The sequence below is a fragment of the Podarcis raffonei genome, chromosome 2 (genome assembly GCF_027172205.1).
Source record: "Podarcis raffonei isolate rPodRaf1 chromosome 2, rPodRaf1.pri, whole genome shotgun sequence".
Classification (NCBI taxonomy): Eukaryota; Metazoa; Chordata; class Lepidosauria; order Squamata; family Lacertidae; genus Podarcis; species Podarcis raffonei.
This window is the reverse complement of record NC_070603.1, coordinates 16,595,953-16,610,971: the sequence shown is the minus strand read 5'-3', so window position 1 is coordinate 16,610,971 and position 15,019 is coordinate 16,595,953. Positions and strand designations below refer to the sequence as shown.

At 43.0% G+C, this 15,019-nt stretch overlaps 2 protein-coding genes across 5 annotated transcripts in view; one reads left to right on the top strand and one right to left on the bottom strand.

The window, feature by feature from the left end:
• DIP2B (disco interacting protein 2 homolog B) overlaps window positions 1–15,019 on the bottom strand; it is a 182,291-nt gene that overhangs the window by 131,833 nt on the left and 35,439 nt on the right. The window lies entirely within an intron of this gene.
• LOC128407119 (uncharacterized) lies at window positions 229–3,970 on the top strand. Its single transcript, XM_053375106.1, has 2 exons — window positions 229–724; window positions 884–3,970. The coding sequence occupies exons 1-2, from the start codon at window positions 488–490 to the stop codon at window positions 2,711–2,713; spliced, it is 2,067 nt and encodes a 688-aa protein (XP_053231081.1). The 5' UTR covers window positions 229–487; the 3' UTR covers window positions 2,714–3,970.

Genomic DNA, 15,019 nt, shown 5'->3' with positions numbered 1-15,019 from the left:
CTTACATGAAGCTGGGGCAAATGGAATCACTGTAAATGAGTTGTATAAAAACGAAAACAAACCAAAGCTTTATTTGGTCATTGCTATTAAATAACTTGTAATGTCTTAAAATATGCAGGTCAGAAGCATGCCACTTCCCTTACATTGTTTACATTTAAAGAAAAGCACTGGAAACTATTAATATGCTAATCTTAGCCAAGAGATCTACATGACATAGCACTGTTCATTAATCCACTCCAGAGTTTAGCTTTCACCGAGGTATGGGAATGGAAAATTTTCAGAGGAGAGAGGGGGGGGGGGGAAGAGAACAGCTACGAAAATTTTCCATTACAGAAAATTTTCCGCTCCACATCACTGCTAAACACACAGAGCAGTGTCTCATTTCTCATTAGGAGCTAGAGAGAGACTGGAAGCCTTTTGTATCGAAATCAGTTCAGTTTTTGAGAGGATACTGTGTGCTTTTGGACTGTATTCTGAATTAATCATCATGCCTAACCAGAAAAAAACTGGTGTGTGGCACCACTATATAGAAATCATTGAAGGAAGAAAGAGAGTTGGTCAGTGTAAATACTGTGGCCAGACATACGCGAATAATGCAACAAGGATGAAGAGGCATCTGACAATATGCAAGAATTGTCCGGAAAGAATACAATCCTCATACAAGAAGCTACTGCAGTTAAGTGCTGGAACAACATCTGGGAAAAGTCTACTTCAGGAATTAATTGTAAGTAAACGAACTAATATACTTAACAGCAATGCAGACTTGTATCTCTAGCAAATTATTTCTTAAAACCAGAAAGTGCTTTACCGTAAAGTTGACAAGAGAGCTCTAGATTTAGAGTAGGCTAAAAAAAATCCTTCTCTCCCCTCCCCTTTGTTCCAGGAACTGGGTAACTCAAGTGAAACAGCGAATTTGCCAAACATGAAAACTGAAAGTGTTGCGCTGCCAGCTCTGGGGAAGGGAGAAGCAGCAGGACCATCTTTTTCAAGGTCAGTGACACAAGATATGCCATCTGTAGGTAGCCACTCAAGACAATCAGATTTTTTAGCAAACTTTGTGGACAAAATGTCAAAGGAAGATCAGGAAAGAGCAGACGAGGCGTTAGCTCGAGCTATATTTGCAAGTAGTACGTCTCTTTCCATAGTTGAAAATCAATACTGGAAGGATCTTTACAAGCTGATTCGCCCATCATATAAATTGCCATCCCATTATCGCTTAGCACATCCTCTTTTAGACAGAGAGTACAACAGAGTTCAAACAGTGGTAGCTCAAAGGATCAGCCGAGCAGAATCGCTGACACTCATGCCAAAGAGGTGGACTAATACACAAGGAAATTCTCTTCTCAGCATTATGTTTGCAACACCTGAAGCAATATTCCTCAAAGCAATTGCTACCAAACCTTCTCATCATACTGGTGAATACATAGCCAACATACTGGGTGAAGAGATTGAGCGTGCAGGCCCACCCAGGGTACAAGCCCTTGTAACCGACAATACGAGTAGCATGAGAGGCGCAGGGGAAATATTAAAGTCAACGTACCCACACTTAATAGTATTTGTCTGTTCTGCTCACGGGTTGAACCTTCTGGCAAAAGATATCTTAAGTGCCAGTACGATGAAAACAATATTTGCAAACGGCAAAGCTATTGTGAAGGTATTCAACAATCACCCAATAGCTAATCAAGCACTGAAGAAATTACAGAAAGAGAAGCAGGGGGAGGAAAATGCCCTTTTATTGCCATCAGAAACTAGATGGAGCTCAGCTATCAAGTGTTTAGAGAGCCTGTTGCATACAATGAACTGTTTGCAGCACGCTTCAACAGAAGAAACGCTATCCCAGATTATTCCTCAGAACATTCGTAAGCAGATTCTTGATGACGTGTTTTGGGTTAAAGTTCAAGATGCATACAATTTGCTACTACCAATTTCAGAGGCTACTAAGAAGCTTGAAGATGCACCAATCCTTTCATATATTCCAGAGATGTTCAGAAAGCTGAATGAAAATCTAATTCAGCTTTTGCCTTCTTCGCCTCTCTCTAAAGAAGAGGCGGAAGTAATAAAGCAAGGATTTACTAAAGTATCTGAGATATGCTCCCATCCAGTTCATCTGGCAGCAAATCTACTGGACCCCCAGCACTGTGGACAACATTTATCAGAATCTGATATAGCCACTGCTCTTGATATAATTATGGAACTAGCTAAGAACATCCCTAACATTAATGAAAGAGCTGTGATGGCAGACATTGCTGAATATCGTGCAAAAGAGAAACTTTGGAGCCAAGACATTGTTTGGCGGGCATCTGAGGCTGTTTCTCCCCTCACATGGTGGAAGGGATATTGTAACACCCGGCAATTGTCCAGGATTGCTGTAAGGATCTTCAGCATTCCACCAACAGCCACTTCCTGTGAACGGAAATGGAGAACTTTTGACGCAATCAAGATAAAGAAGAGGAACAGACTGACAAATGAACGCACTGCTAAGCTTGTTTCTGTTTCTCTCTTGCTCCAGCAGGAGAACCAGTTACAAGCACAACTAGTGAACAGGATGAAGTGTGATAAATTGCCTATAGACTCGTTGCAGATGAAATCATTGTTCGGTGAAAGAGAACGTGGCTCAACAAGTTCTGAGTCAGATTCACCTCCATTTGGAGTGGAATTCACAAGAAGTGAGAGTGCCTCTACAGGCAGTGAAACTGAAGGATCCCCTCAATGAAAGTAGATCGAAGGACTACAGTGACCTATCATGCACAGCTCTCGGTGGAACAGTTTTCTCTACATTCATGATTTCCTCCTTCAAATTTAAACAATGTAAGGGAAGTCAATACTTTTTAGTTCTTGATGTCTAAAAATATTTACAAGTACCCTAATCAAAATAATTTCCAGATAAAGCTTTGGATTTTTAGATATATAAATAAATAGTCTGTATTAAATATTTTTCCCTAAGTAAATATTGGAAAATCATTTGAGTTGTTCATAAAACATTCAGTTCTGAAAAGAGAAGTGTAATGTCTTCTGATTTCTGGAGTCCATGAGGTGTGGAAACAGCTTGTTCCTGATGGGCTCTCACTTTCCTGGAAAAGACACACCTGTAGCTTTGGATTGCTCCTAGATCCAACGTTATTTCTGGAGATTCGGGTAACCTCAATGGCAAAAGGTGTCTATTTCAAGCTACACCTGGTTACCTAGCTATGGCTCGCTTTGGACAGAGATGACTTGACCACAGTACTCCACCCAGCTCTTACTGATGCGTTTTATGTTTATACTGTAATATTGTGGTTCTTTTAGCCTGTATATTGCCTTGTGGTGTTTTACATGAAAGTGCAATTTATAAATTTTAAATAAAATAAACAGAACTCTAACACCGGTTGGCAGTTTGTTTCCAGAACCCAATTTAAGGTGCTCATATTCATGTTTAAAGCCCAGCATGACTTAGGCCCCAAGTATCTAAAAGATGACCACCATCCCTACTTTTTAAAAATTAGGATCAGCAGAAGCAGCTCTCTTCATAGTTCCACAATCACAATTGCAAGGAATGATGGCTTGGGAGAGGGCTTCCTATGTGGCAGCCTCTAAATTGAGGGACTTCCTTCGGACAGAGGTGCATCTAGCATCTTCTTTGTATAGCTTTCTTTGTATGATACACCTGTTTACACTGGCCTTGGATTCTTAAGGTATTCTACTCTGTGGGTCCCACCACTTTTACTTAATTTAAACTGTCATGTTCTGGCTAGAATGGTTTTATCTGTTTTTTATCATTTCAACTACTATATCTGTTTTTATAATTGTATATTATAAAGTCATCTTGAGACCATATGGTAGATCAGATGCCAAAGTATTAAGTGTCACGGAGGAAATTCTGATTCAATTTTTTCTGTAAAACCCACACCACTGTCTTCATTGCTGATCCTAACACCCATGTCAAGTAATAAATGCAAAATAATAGCCTGACATTAAACTATGAGGACAGTGACCATCTTGTTCTTTTTTAATGCTTTGAGCCAGTACAAGGGAATCTTATCACCAAGACGCAGTGTGCAGGAACAGACAACGAGATCTGAAATAGTTTTAAAAAATAAAAACCTCAATGCTTTGAAAGATTATTGAAGAAATTTTTGAAGAAATAATTACTGAAAAGGAACATCAATAATGGAGTAAATGAAAACAAAGGGTAAGAAGTAATTGAGACCAAGATACTACTAAGTGTTGCCAAAGTCACATGAACAGTAAAATCCATCTTAACATAAAAGCTGATCTTGAGTGTTTTGTACAACAGTTTCCCAGTCTATATTATGCTAGCTGTGGCTCATATAGAACATTATTATGCATGTCTACTTAGAAGTTAAAACCCCATGGAGTTTAATGGGACTTATTCAAAAAAGTGTACATCGCCAATATATTATTGAACTGGTTCTATCGACGCTACCCCAATTAACAATGACACTGTCTCATCATGAAAATAAGAATAGTTGAAAACAGCCAGGCTGAAAGTAATTGAAACAAAAGGCTTTCGGGAAGAGTATCACATTCCTAATCAGAACACAGAACGATTAAGAGGAAAGAGAAATAAGGTGCTGTATATATGCAAATGGATTTTGAAATGTTTAAGGTTATCCTTTGCAGGTAAATCTACACACTGACGTAAACCCACACACCGAGTCATGAAAAGCGACTCAGCTCTAAACATACAAGGTCTTCACTCTTCCATGTACTGTAAGTGAAATATCTCTTTTCTTTACTGAAAGTTTAGCGTCACAGAAATGCTAAGGTGAGCAAGTGTAAAGTATGAGCAAGTATAAAGCACAGGGGATTATTTTAAATTGAGGTACAAGAAAATAAGGTGCCTACATTGAGAATGGTGCTTGGCTATCTAATGGTTTTTGTTGCTGACATCTGTGTGTCTCGAGAGACAATGAAGTGCGCCTCAGGGACTGAAGATAAACTGCTGTGTTAGCAGCCCCAAAGTGACTTCCCTGGGGCACAAGCCTAAGCAGTGTGTATGGAGGCCCTGGGCTGCCCAGACAACAAGAACCCCACCCTTGATCTCACTGATGTGGTCCAAAGGAAAGCAGTGAGGAGGGAAGAAGCGAGGAAGGAAATGGTAGACAAACTGAGAAATGGAGAGATGGGCACAGGAAAGGAGGTTAGATACAGAAAACTGAGCTGTACCGGGTGTAAGTATTTAGTATTCCCTTGATTTTCTTTGATTGCATAGTCTAAGCAGACAGGACTAAGACCCCAGACTTCCTCACAAGGCTTTCTGCCCTGTATGCCTGCCTGAGAATCCCTCTATCTAGGCTGCCATCTGATCTCCCTGGCAAATGAATGGTGTTGAGAAATAGGCTCTTTCTGGCACCCAATAGGCAAGTTCTCTTTCTCTCTCTGCCATCCAGAGCATACCCCCATTAGAATGCTCCTTTTCCACAGCGACTCCAACTTATTTTGTAAAGTTTTGCTCATGTCCACCCACAATCCTCCTGATGCCAGCCTCTGACCTATTACTATAGCCTGACACTGTCCTAGATGAGAGCTAGGAAGCAGCTGCACACTGCAGCCAGTTATCAGATGCTCCAGCACCACTCACGCGAACAAGAGGAAGGCATCAGCAGGCTTGGAGAAGAACAAAGAATGTATTTTGGGGGGGAAATCTAAGCGGGGCCCCAAAACAGCCCAACCGGAGGGTGGGGCATGGATGGAAAACAGTATGTGAAGGAATGGAATGAAACAACTGGAATCCTGAACATCAGCATGCTACACTGTGATGTTTTCTTGCAGGTCTGCCTTGTTCTTTACAATCCTCATCATCACTCAGATGGGTGAACACCTATCTCCCGCTACAATATGACTCTCTCTTTTTGTTGCAATCAATGTGTGTTGGGGAAAGTATAATGAATCACAAAAGTCATCCTACTCGTAATGCTTTCAAAGGCCAACAAGAGTCTAGCAAATCTCAAAAATCCAAGTGTGTTAAACAATGAATTGGACTGAGAACATAACACCTGCTGAATCCTTTCTGTGACCATTGTTCTCTCCCAGTAACTGTAAAAAGCCCACATTATAATTTGGGCTGGGGGTGGGGGAGAGAGAGAGGTTCAGTTGCAACAGCTGAAAATTAAATTCCTATATTGCCCATTCCACCCCAGCCAAGGCTATGATCTCATGTTCCATGTACACATGTTGTTTCCACTACTGGCTATGAGTTATATGACCCTAATGCTCCCTAACAAGGCCAACAACTGGACGTCACCCCACTTGCATGTACAGAGTTGCATTACTGAAATAAATCAGCATCTGAAGAACAGTACCTTTTCCATCAGGATTCTACTGCTATTTGCTGATATCTGAGGCTGTTTATCAATTTTTAAAGTTCATTGGCTTCAAGTAGATGAGAACTGCTTTGCTATTCCCCTCAGTACAAGCCTACCTTGTGTGTCTTATCTTAAATATTAGATTAAGATTGTTGGAATAGGAACTTTTATACCCGTACAAAGGCCCATGCAGCAATGAATGGTTCTGTGACTTGGAGCTCCCAAGCACTCATTAACTATATCACCATTTCAGAGTTCAACTAAGAGCTTGCCACTCTCTTTGCTTTGTTTAATCCTAGCATATTTAGCACACAATGACAATCTGGCCTATGAGAATATGCAGAGATATTACCCACAATGAAAGTTGCACTGAATAATGAATATGCAGCATTATCTCAATGAGCCATATGTGTTGACAACCACGCACTTCCAAAACCATATCACAGCACCAGCATTAAGTATCAATATGGTTCTATAGTATATAGATGCTTCACTTGGAGAAATTATAACTATTACCAGCTCTTTTTTCATCCACACACTTCCTTCTATTGGTCTTTAAAGTGCAGTGCTGACAGCAGTAATTTCAAAATGAAAAAGTATTGCCAAGGAAGAAATCAGAGCTGGAAGGCCTGCAATTTAGATGAAACCCTGGAAAAAGTGAATCCTAGTAACTAGGGCTGAGTATGGCACACTGTCATCCTTCAGTCTCGCTGCCATTTCACATATGCTAAATCCAGGTTGTAAGTAAATCCTGCAGAAATCTCAGCGCTGGGGAAAATAATGGAACCCCTAACTACAAAAGGCACTGCAGAACATGTCCTACACCCTGAGCTGAATTGAAAAACTGATTGATTTTAATGGATAAGAAGTGCCCCTCACACTCTCAGTTAACACAGTAATGTGGCAGTCTACAACACAGCCTACAAATACATACACAAAATCAGGAGTCGGAACTAAATATGAGGGACACAGAATCCTGAGTAGTAGGTAAGAATGTAAATAAAAGGACTGGGCGCTTCGACAAAGCACACAGTACTGCTTCTATGCATAACATGCCCTAATGTAACTTTGAGGAGGGAGGTGTGTAAGGGGCTTCTTCACACACACAAAGTACCCACATGTCCAAGGATAAGTGACTCAAATTTGCTGTTCAGTTTGTTGTTTTCATGAAGTCCAGTATTGTTTCTCCTGTCACCAAGTCTACAGGGCTTTTTAAATTATTATTTACAACAGTGTTTCTCAAACAGTGGGCCTTGGGCCACTTTCAGGTAGGTTTCAGTATCACAGCCTGCCCAGTGCCTCCTCATTGGCCTGCTCTGACTCCTAGCTGCACCACCATTATGTGACTGGTGGGCCTCAGTAATTTTCAGTCATTTCAAGGGGGCCCTGGGGGTAGGAAGTTTGAGAATTTAAAATACCGATAGCCCACCTTTCCGCAGAGCACCACACCACACAAGGTACACATTGTAAATTCAAAACTAAGAGCAGTCTAAGAGACACTTTTACTCTCGTCTCCACACTTTTACTCTCGTCTCTTTCACCCCATGAGCTGCTCCAGGGGTTCTCCTGACTCTCCACAGCAGACCTGGAGGAGGTGCAGGACACAGGCAGGGGAGGTAGGGAAGCCCTGTTGCACTAGCGGGAGCCCTTGCACAGGATTACACTAGCATGAAACCGGCCCAAATAAAATCCCTCTAGATCAGGAATGGAGAACCTATGGCTCTCCAGATATGCTTGACTCCAACTCCCATAATTCCTGGCTATTGGCCATGCTGTCTGAGGTTGATAGAAGTTAAGGTCCAACAATATCTGGAGGGTCACAGATTCCCCACCTTTTCTGGACATAGAAATAACAGCATACAGCATCAATTGCAAATATAAGACTTCCCCTCAACATCCCTACTAAATTTTAGTAATATTTACCCACTTATCTCCTCCTACAGAGCTGTTAGGCTAACTTTGAAAATCTAACCTGATCCCTCAAGAATCAGTTATTATTCCTCATTTGCAAATGATGCTTTGATCTCTATATCTAGAAGAAAAATGTTTAGTTTAGAACTGTGACTGGGTTGTGAGTGCCATCTGGTTTGCTTTTTGAAAAATTTCCTTTGCTCAGGCTTCAACGTGATAACTGCAAGCCTTAACATGTCCCAAACTGGCACATCCGATACTTGTCTGTCTGCTTTACGATTGCTCATGACAAAGCAGCTTGTTTAGCTTACCTGAAACTTTATTTTGTTAAAATATTGGTTAGCAAAATTGTGCAATAGGCCTGAGGCATTCAGCTGCAGAACATACCAGTTTGCATTTAAACCCAATGGTGTGTTGAAGTAAGCTTTACTCTGTTGACTGGCAAGAGTCTCCCACCCCACTCTTCTGAATGTACATTACATTCTACATTACACCCAACAAGATTTTAAAGGTTCAGCTGAAAAGCCCTTTGAGGAAAGGGGCTAGTCAAAACTTAAATAAACCACAAGCACTGGCTTGCATGTAAAGCTAAGCCAGAATTCTAGCTTGTTTCCTCCCTGGAGGGCTGAACAAGAAGCAGGGGAAGAACAAAGTAGATGTTCATCTTAAACCATGCTTGTAAGCCAGTATTTGAAATCCATATACCCAACGCCCAGGGCCATGTAGAAGTGGGTAGGTTGGGAGGGAGGGCAATGGACAGAGTTCACACGTGCATACAACTACCTAGAGGTGTCCATGTCACCCAGGAAATCACAGTCACAGAGATAAGAAGAGTTCTGTTGTCTGGAAAGGTCACTTCCTGGTTTGCATGAAGAAGTTGTTTTTAATGGAGCCCAGTGATGGAATCACACAACTGTATTGAGGCAGCACTGGGTGTTGATATTTTGCGCCCCTAACAATTCTGGGCCTGGGGCAACCGCTCCAATGTACCCCCTCAAGCTACACCATTGTATATATCTACTACTTGGGGCTCAGCCATTTTTTAAATTTTCAACCTCTTAATGTCTGAGGATCTCTTATCAAAATATATTTACATGACATTTTTAAATGGGGTAAAATTGTACAATTTTCAGTTCTCATAAAATCACATACAGTGGTACCTCGGGTTAAGTACTTAATTCGTTCCGGAGGTCCGTTCTTAACCTGAAACTGTTCTTAACCTGAAGCACCACTTTAGCTAATGGGGCCTCCCGCTCCCGCCGGAGCACGATTTCTGTTCTCATCCTGAAGCAAAGTTCTTAACCCGAGGTAGTATTTCTGGGTTAGCGGAGTCTGTAACCTGAAGCGTATGTAACCTGAAGCGTATGTAACCCGAGGTACCACTGTAATTTCAATGTATCAGGTTTGCCGGGTCATATTCCCTCTGAGAACTCAAAATTCAGAACAGGACTGGGAAGCACTGGAGCATGAGGACTCTGGAGGGAAGGAGAGGGCATGAGACTATGCAGAACAGCCCTCCTGATGAAGCCTCCACCTCTGCCCCTAGATCTGACAAGGCAGAAGACCCAAGAGCTGGCCCTGCCCAGCCTGTAGAGAACAAATAGGCAATAGAGCCACTTCCGGCCTGCCCAGGAGGTGGGGTTGCGGGCTTCACGCCCACCCCACGTGAGTGGGGGCTGGTCCCAGCCCCCGCGAGAACAGGGGAATCCCAGTTGGGTCTGCCCCCCCCCCCAGCCAGCCAATCAGCTGGCTGGCTGGGGGGCGTGGTCTGCCCTATTTAGGGCCGGCGCGGAGGGGGCTCGCCCTCTTTTCGCTGGCTCGCCCCCATGTTTTCCCACCCTCCCTCCCTTTAACTAGGCTTAGGTAGGTCTTTGACTTTGCTATGGACTTCGGTCTGTCGCCGCAAGGGGCATGGTAGGAATTTTTCCCAATTGGCAATTTTCTGGCCTTTTGGTTTTTCGCCTACCTCGTAGCAACTCGTCACAACTTCTCGGCATTGGCGGTAGGCATTGGTAAGAAGGGGTTAAGAGGATGGGGGGGGGAGGAACGCCATCACCTCCCCCCAGCGACTGAAGGGTGGTCCGTTAAAGGACTCCGGGGGCGTGGCCCTGTCCGAAGCCTATGGAGGTGAGGGCCAAAGGCACGCCCAGAGCGGTGACCCGGGGGAGCTCCTAGTCGACGTGCCTCGGCAGGAGACTCCCCCGATATAAGGTTAACCCTTCCCCGTGTCTCCAGCAAACGGGCTGGAGCCGGATAGTCGTTAGGACCAATGCCTAAGCCAATGCCTCTCATTCCTGAATTCAATAAAGTTGTGGCCTAATTCGCCCAATTAACCTTAAATTATGGTGTCTCGTGTCTTTATTTACTCTGGTGGGGGGCGGGAATTCGCCACGCAAGCGTCTCCTACTGTGACAGAGCAGAAGAGGTCTGAGGAGGAGGCGCACCCAGCTATCCCTTTCACAGGGAGAGGCCCTGTATCATGAGAAGGGAGGAGACTTGTTCCCCTTGGAGAAGTGCCCACCTCCAGGCCACAGTGATCACAGGAAAAGGATAGCTGAGTCTTCTCTGCCCCTGCAGGGAAGTAGGGAAACATGTTGGAACAACATTGCAGCTCTCACACAGTCTTAGCACTCTTGAACCTTGGCCTTTGCTCTCAGGCTGGATTTATTGCTGCTACTCCGCTGCCTCTGAAGAGCACACGGATGAGAATCTGCTCTTTCCTACCCAATGAGCCTGAGTCATTAAGGCTGCTATAATAAAAGTTTACTTCTTTACTCCTATGCAAACACCTCCATTGTCTGGCTTTGGACAGGATCCAAGACACACTGCCCATCAAGTATGGCTTCATAGGCAACATGTTCGGAAAAATTATAATACAGTATAGTAATTTGCATGGAAACAGCGTACACAAATAATGGAAGCCCTCCTTTCAGCTAGCTTCCAAAGTGACCCTGAGGGCTAGATCAAAGAGAAAATACTGCTAGCTACTCTTACAAAAGTGTGACTTCTTAAAGGCGAGTATTAACATTAATAGAAAATTATTAATGCACTCCATCTAATAAACTCCTCTTGCTGTGACTATCCAGTTTTTGAACCTAAAGGGAAAAAATGGAGCATTCTCTAAGAGTGACAACTGTCTGTTCTGGGTTTGATTTTTGTACTCTGCATGTGTTATTTGCAAAATTGATTTTCATTATCAAAATGTCCTTAGTGGACATAGCTGGAACAACCATCTGAAATAAATGTGCAAGTATTATGTGGAAAAAAAACCTTTATACATTTGTAAAATACCATCATTTTACAGTTTAAGGAAAACCCTTAAAATGAGTTTCTGGCACCAGATACAACAAGCCATTCCTTGAACAGCAGGAAAGTGCCACAATTTTAGATTTTGGAACAAGAAGACAATGGAGAAAAAATAACACTGCCACAGAAACCAGTTAAGTCAGGTGCTGGATGCCAGCAGTCCCGCACCTGGTTTAAATTGTCACTCCCTAAATTAAAGTAGAAAGTTCCTCTGTTCTCTTAGTATAGTATTAAAGATGGGTAAAACGAAAACCTATCTTGCACTTTTGACAGGCTGACTGCTGCAAGCATCTGAAAAATGTTCCACTCCAGTACTGTTTATGATATTTCAATATGGCTTCAGTTTGGTCTCCTGTGCAGGTAATGAAAAGGGTTCAGTTTGTCCCCTCAAGGGAGACATTGTTTTAAGTCCAGAAATGCAATCCCATCCAGTCAACTTTACAAGAGGGTGCTCCTATAGGAGATGGTCCCTTTAATCAAGTGTCCAAATTTAGCTACACTTGATTTCCACTTGTCTCCACAAAAGAAAAGTAAATGATTTCTAGCAGGGTAGGGAACCACCCTGCTAATTATTACCTTGACCATGCTGGAGAAACTGTACTGCTGTACGTATGGATGAACAGGGAAGAAGTAGTGTTTGAAATTGGCCAGGCGCCAGGAGCATTTTGCTTCTGGCGAGGGTCCAATTGCCACCATCTAGACATCTCTGGATGCCAGGTTGGAGACCGACATCTCCATCTTTCTTAAGCAACTGAGCAGAAGAGCTTTTTTACTGCATTTATATCCCAGCTTTTTCTCCAAGGAGTACATAGTTCACCTCCCTCCTCAGTTAATCCCTACAATGATCCTGTGAGGTAGGGTCAGGATGCTGTGACTCGCCCAACATCACCCAGTGAGCTTCATGACTGAGTGGGGATTGTGTTATTTGATGTTATAAAACACAAAGTGTTATAGAAATGAAATGAGGTCCAGCACCGAGGGCCTTCTGGCGGTTCCCTCACTGCGAGAAGCCAAGTTACAGGGAACCAGGCAGAGGGCCTTCTCGGTGGTGGCGCCCTCCCTGTGGAACGCCCTCCCACCAGATGTCAAAGAGAACAACAACTACCAGACTTTTAGAAGACATCTGAAGGCAGCCCTGTTTAGGGAAGCTTTTAATGTTTGATGTATCACAGTATCTTAATATTTTTTTGGAAGCCGCCCAGAGTGGCTGGGGAAGCCCAGACAGATGGGCGGGGTATAAATAATATATTATTATTATTATTATTATTATTATTATTATTATTATTGTTGTTGTTGTTGTTGTTGTTGTTGTTGTTGTTGTTATGAACAGCAGCAGCAGCAACAACAACAACAATAATAATAAAATCCCATAGCAAAAAAAGTTTCAATGCACCCAACTTTTATTTCTCCAGACTGTTGGGGCCCAATAATTGAATTCTTCGCTCCCTATCCTATGTTCTGGAGGTCCTTTGTCTACACATTGTAACCTCCATATATGCTCCCACTTCCTATTTTTGTATTGCAACTTAAATCTTTTTTGACTCACCCTTCCTTCATCTGCATGCTTCCAGCTTCTTGTGTGTATACAAGGTGCTGGTAATTGAGTTGTTATGTTTGTTTAGCTAATTCCCCCCAAATAAGTAGTCAATGCTAATACTTTAGTAGACCTCATTTCCCCCAAGAAATGTGTATATTTTGCTGAGCTATTCCCTATTGCAGCGATGAATGTGTATATTTTGATTCTGCGTGTTGAGTAAACATTATTTCTGTGGCTTGGGAAAGACCTGCTGGGTAAGATCTGCCAAGACTCACTATTGCCATGGTTCAAAGATCCTAATAGACAAGAAGCTTAGAACATGCATAAGGGAAACACAGCTCTACCACGGAGGCCTGTTAACAGTACTGTTTAAGAGTAGCGAATGGTGAATCGAGATATCCATTAATGCCAACCCTATTACTTCTTCTGGAGGGATGGCAGTGTTAGTAACAGCAAAAACAGAGTTTTCTGGCTGTTTAAAAACTAACCAATTTATTATGGCATAATGTGTGTAGACTATAGTCCTCATTATTAGAGGCATGAAATGTCATCCTGAATTATATATTACCATATACAAGCGGGGGGGGGCACGAATGCAAACACTGAGGTCAGAGGGAAATGCAATGCAAAAAATATGTAATTAAACACTGATCATTCACGAAACACTTAGCACAGAAATTTTGGCACACAGGTGGCGCTGTGGTCTAAACCACAAAGCCTAGGGCTTGCTGATCAGAAGGTCGGCGGTTCGAATCCCCGCAACGAGGTGAGCTCCCGTTGCTCGGTCCTTGCTCCTGCCAACCTAGCAGTTCGAAAGCACATAAAAGTGCAAGTAGATAAATAGGTACCACTCTGGCGAGAAGGTAAACGGCGTTTCCGTGCGCTGCTCTGGTTTGCCAGAAGCGGCTTACTCATGCTGGCCACATGACCCGAAAGCTGTCTGAGGACAAACGCCGGCTCCCTCGGCCAGTAAAGAGAGATGAGCACGCAACCCCAGAGTCATCTGCGACTGGACCTAACGGTCAGGGGGTACCTTTACCTTTTAAGCCATGGCAGTAATGCCCTCTTGCTGTTATCCCATGGTAATATGTGCGGGGGGGGGGGATATCACAAGATGACAATACAAGATGTTGGAACCAAACGTTCTCATGCTGGGTGGCTAAACGAAGTATGAAAGTCAACCAGATCCAAGCAATCCTAACTAAAAAAGTAGAAAAACAGGGGAAAGGGGAACTGAATTTCACCAGCACACTTCTCTCTGAAACGCAGAAAAACCAGAGGACAAGATAAATTTTCCCTTCAGTTGGTTACTGCTTTTGCCCTCATTGCTGTCCTGCCAGACAAAATGCCCTGAAGAAGTAACATGCTGAACAGAACACGTTACTTTGATAAATTTAAACGCAGCAGCAGAGACCTTGGTGAATCTAATCTTTGGTGACATGCAAAAGTGGGTAATTCTTTCCATGTGGTTGCCTTTTTTAAAAAGGATACATCAAGAAAGCAGCATTGTAGAAACATTTTTCTCTGACTTGCAAAAGGTTGACCAGGGAACAACTGTCTGCTTCCTTTCACTCTAGGCACAGATGAAGCTGGACTCTGAGCTTACGGTCTCACCCTAACAGAAATTATCAGCAACTTGTGATGGCAGTCAGTGGGGAGAGCAAGCCCTTCTCATTTATGTATTTAACAAGAGCAAATATTGTATGAAGGCTTCCCAAACTCAATTAAAACGTTCACTATATTATCAGTAAAAAAAGGTAAAGGGACCCCTGACCATTAGGACCAGTCATGACCGACTCTGGGGTTGTGGCGCTCATCTCGCTTTACTGGCCGAGGGAGCCGGCATACAGCTTCCGGATCATGTGGCCAGCATGACTAAGCCACTTCTGGCGAACCAGAGCAGCGCACGGAAACGCCATTTACCTTCCCGCCGGAGCGGTACCTACCAGTATTTATCTAC

What these genes read in the sequence shown, in the direction of transcription:
- LOC128407119 (XM_053375106.1), top strand. Translation starts at nt 488, where the DNA reads ATGCCTAACCAGAAAAAAACTGGTGTGTGGCACCACTATATAGAAATC. An exon ending in GTCTACTTCAGGAATTAATT is followed by an intron (nt 725 to 883) that starts GTAAGTAAACGA and finishes CCTTTGTTCCAG; the next exon opens with GAACTGGGTAACTCAAGTGA.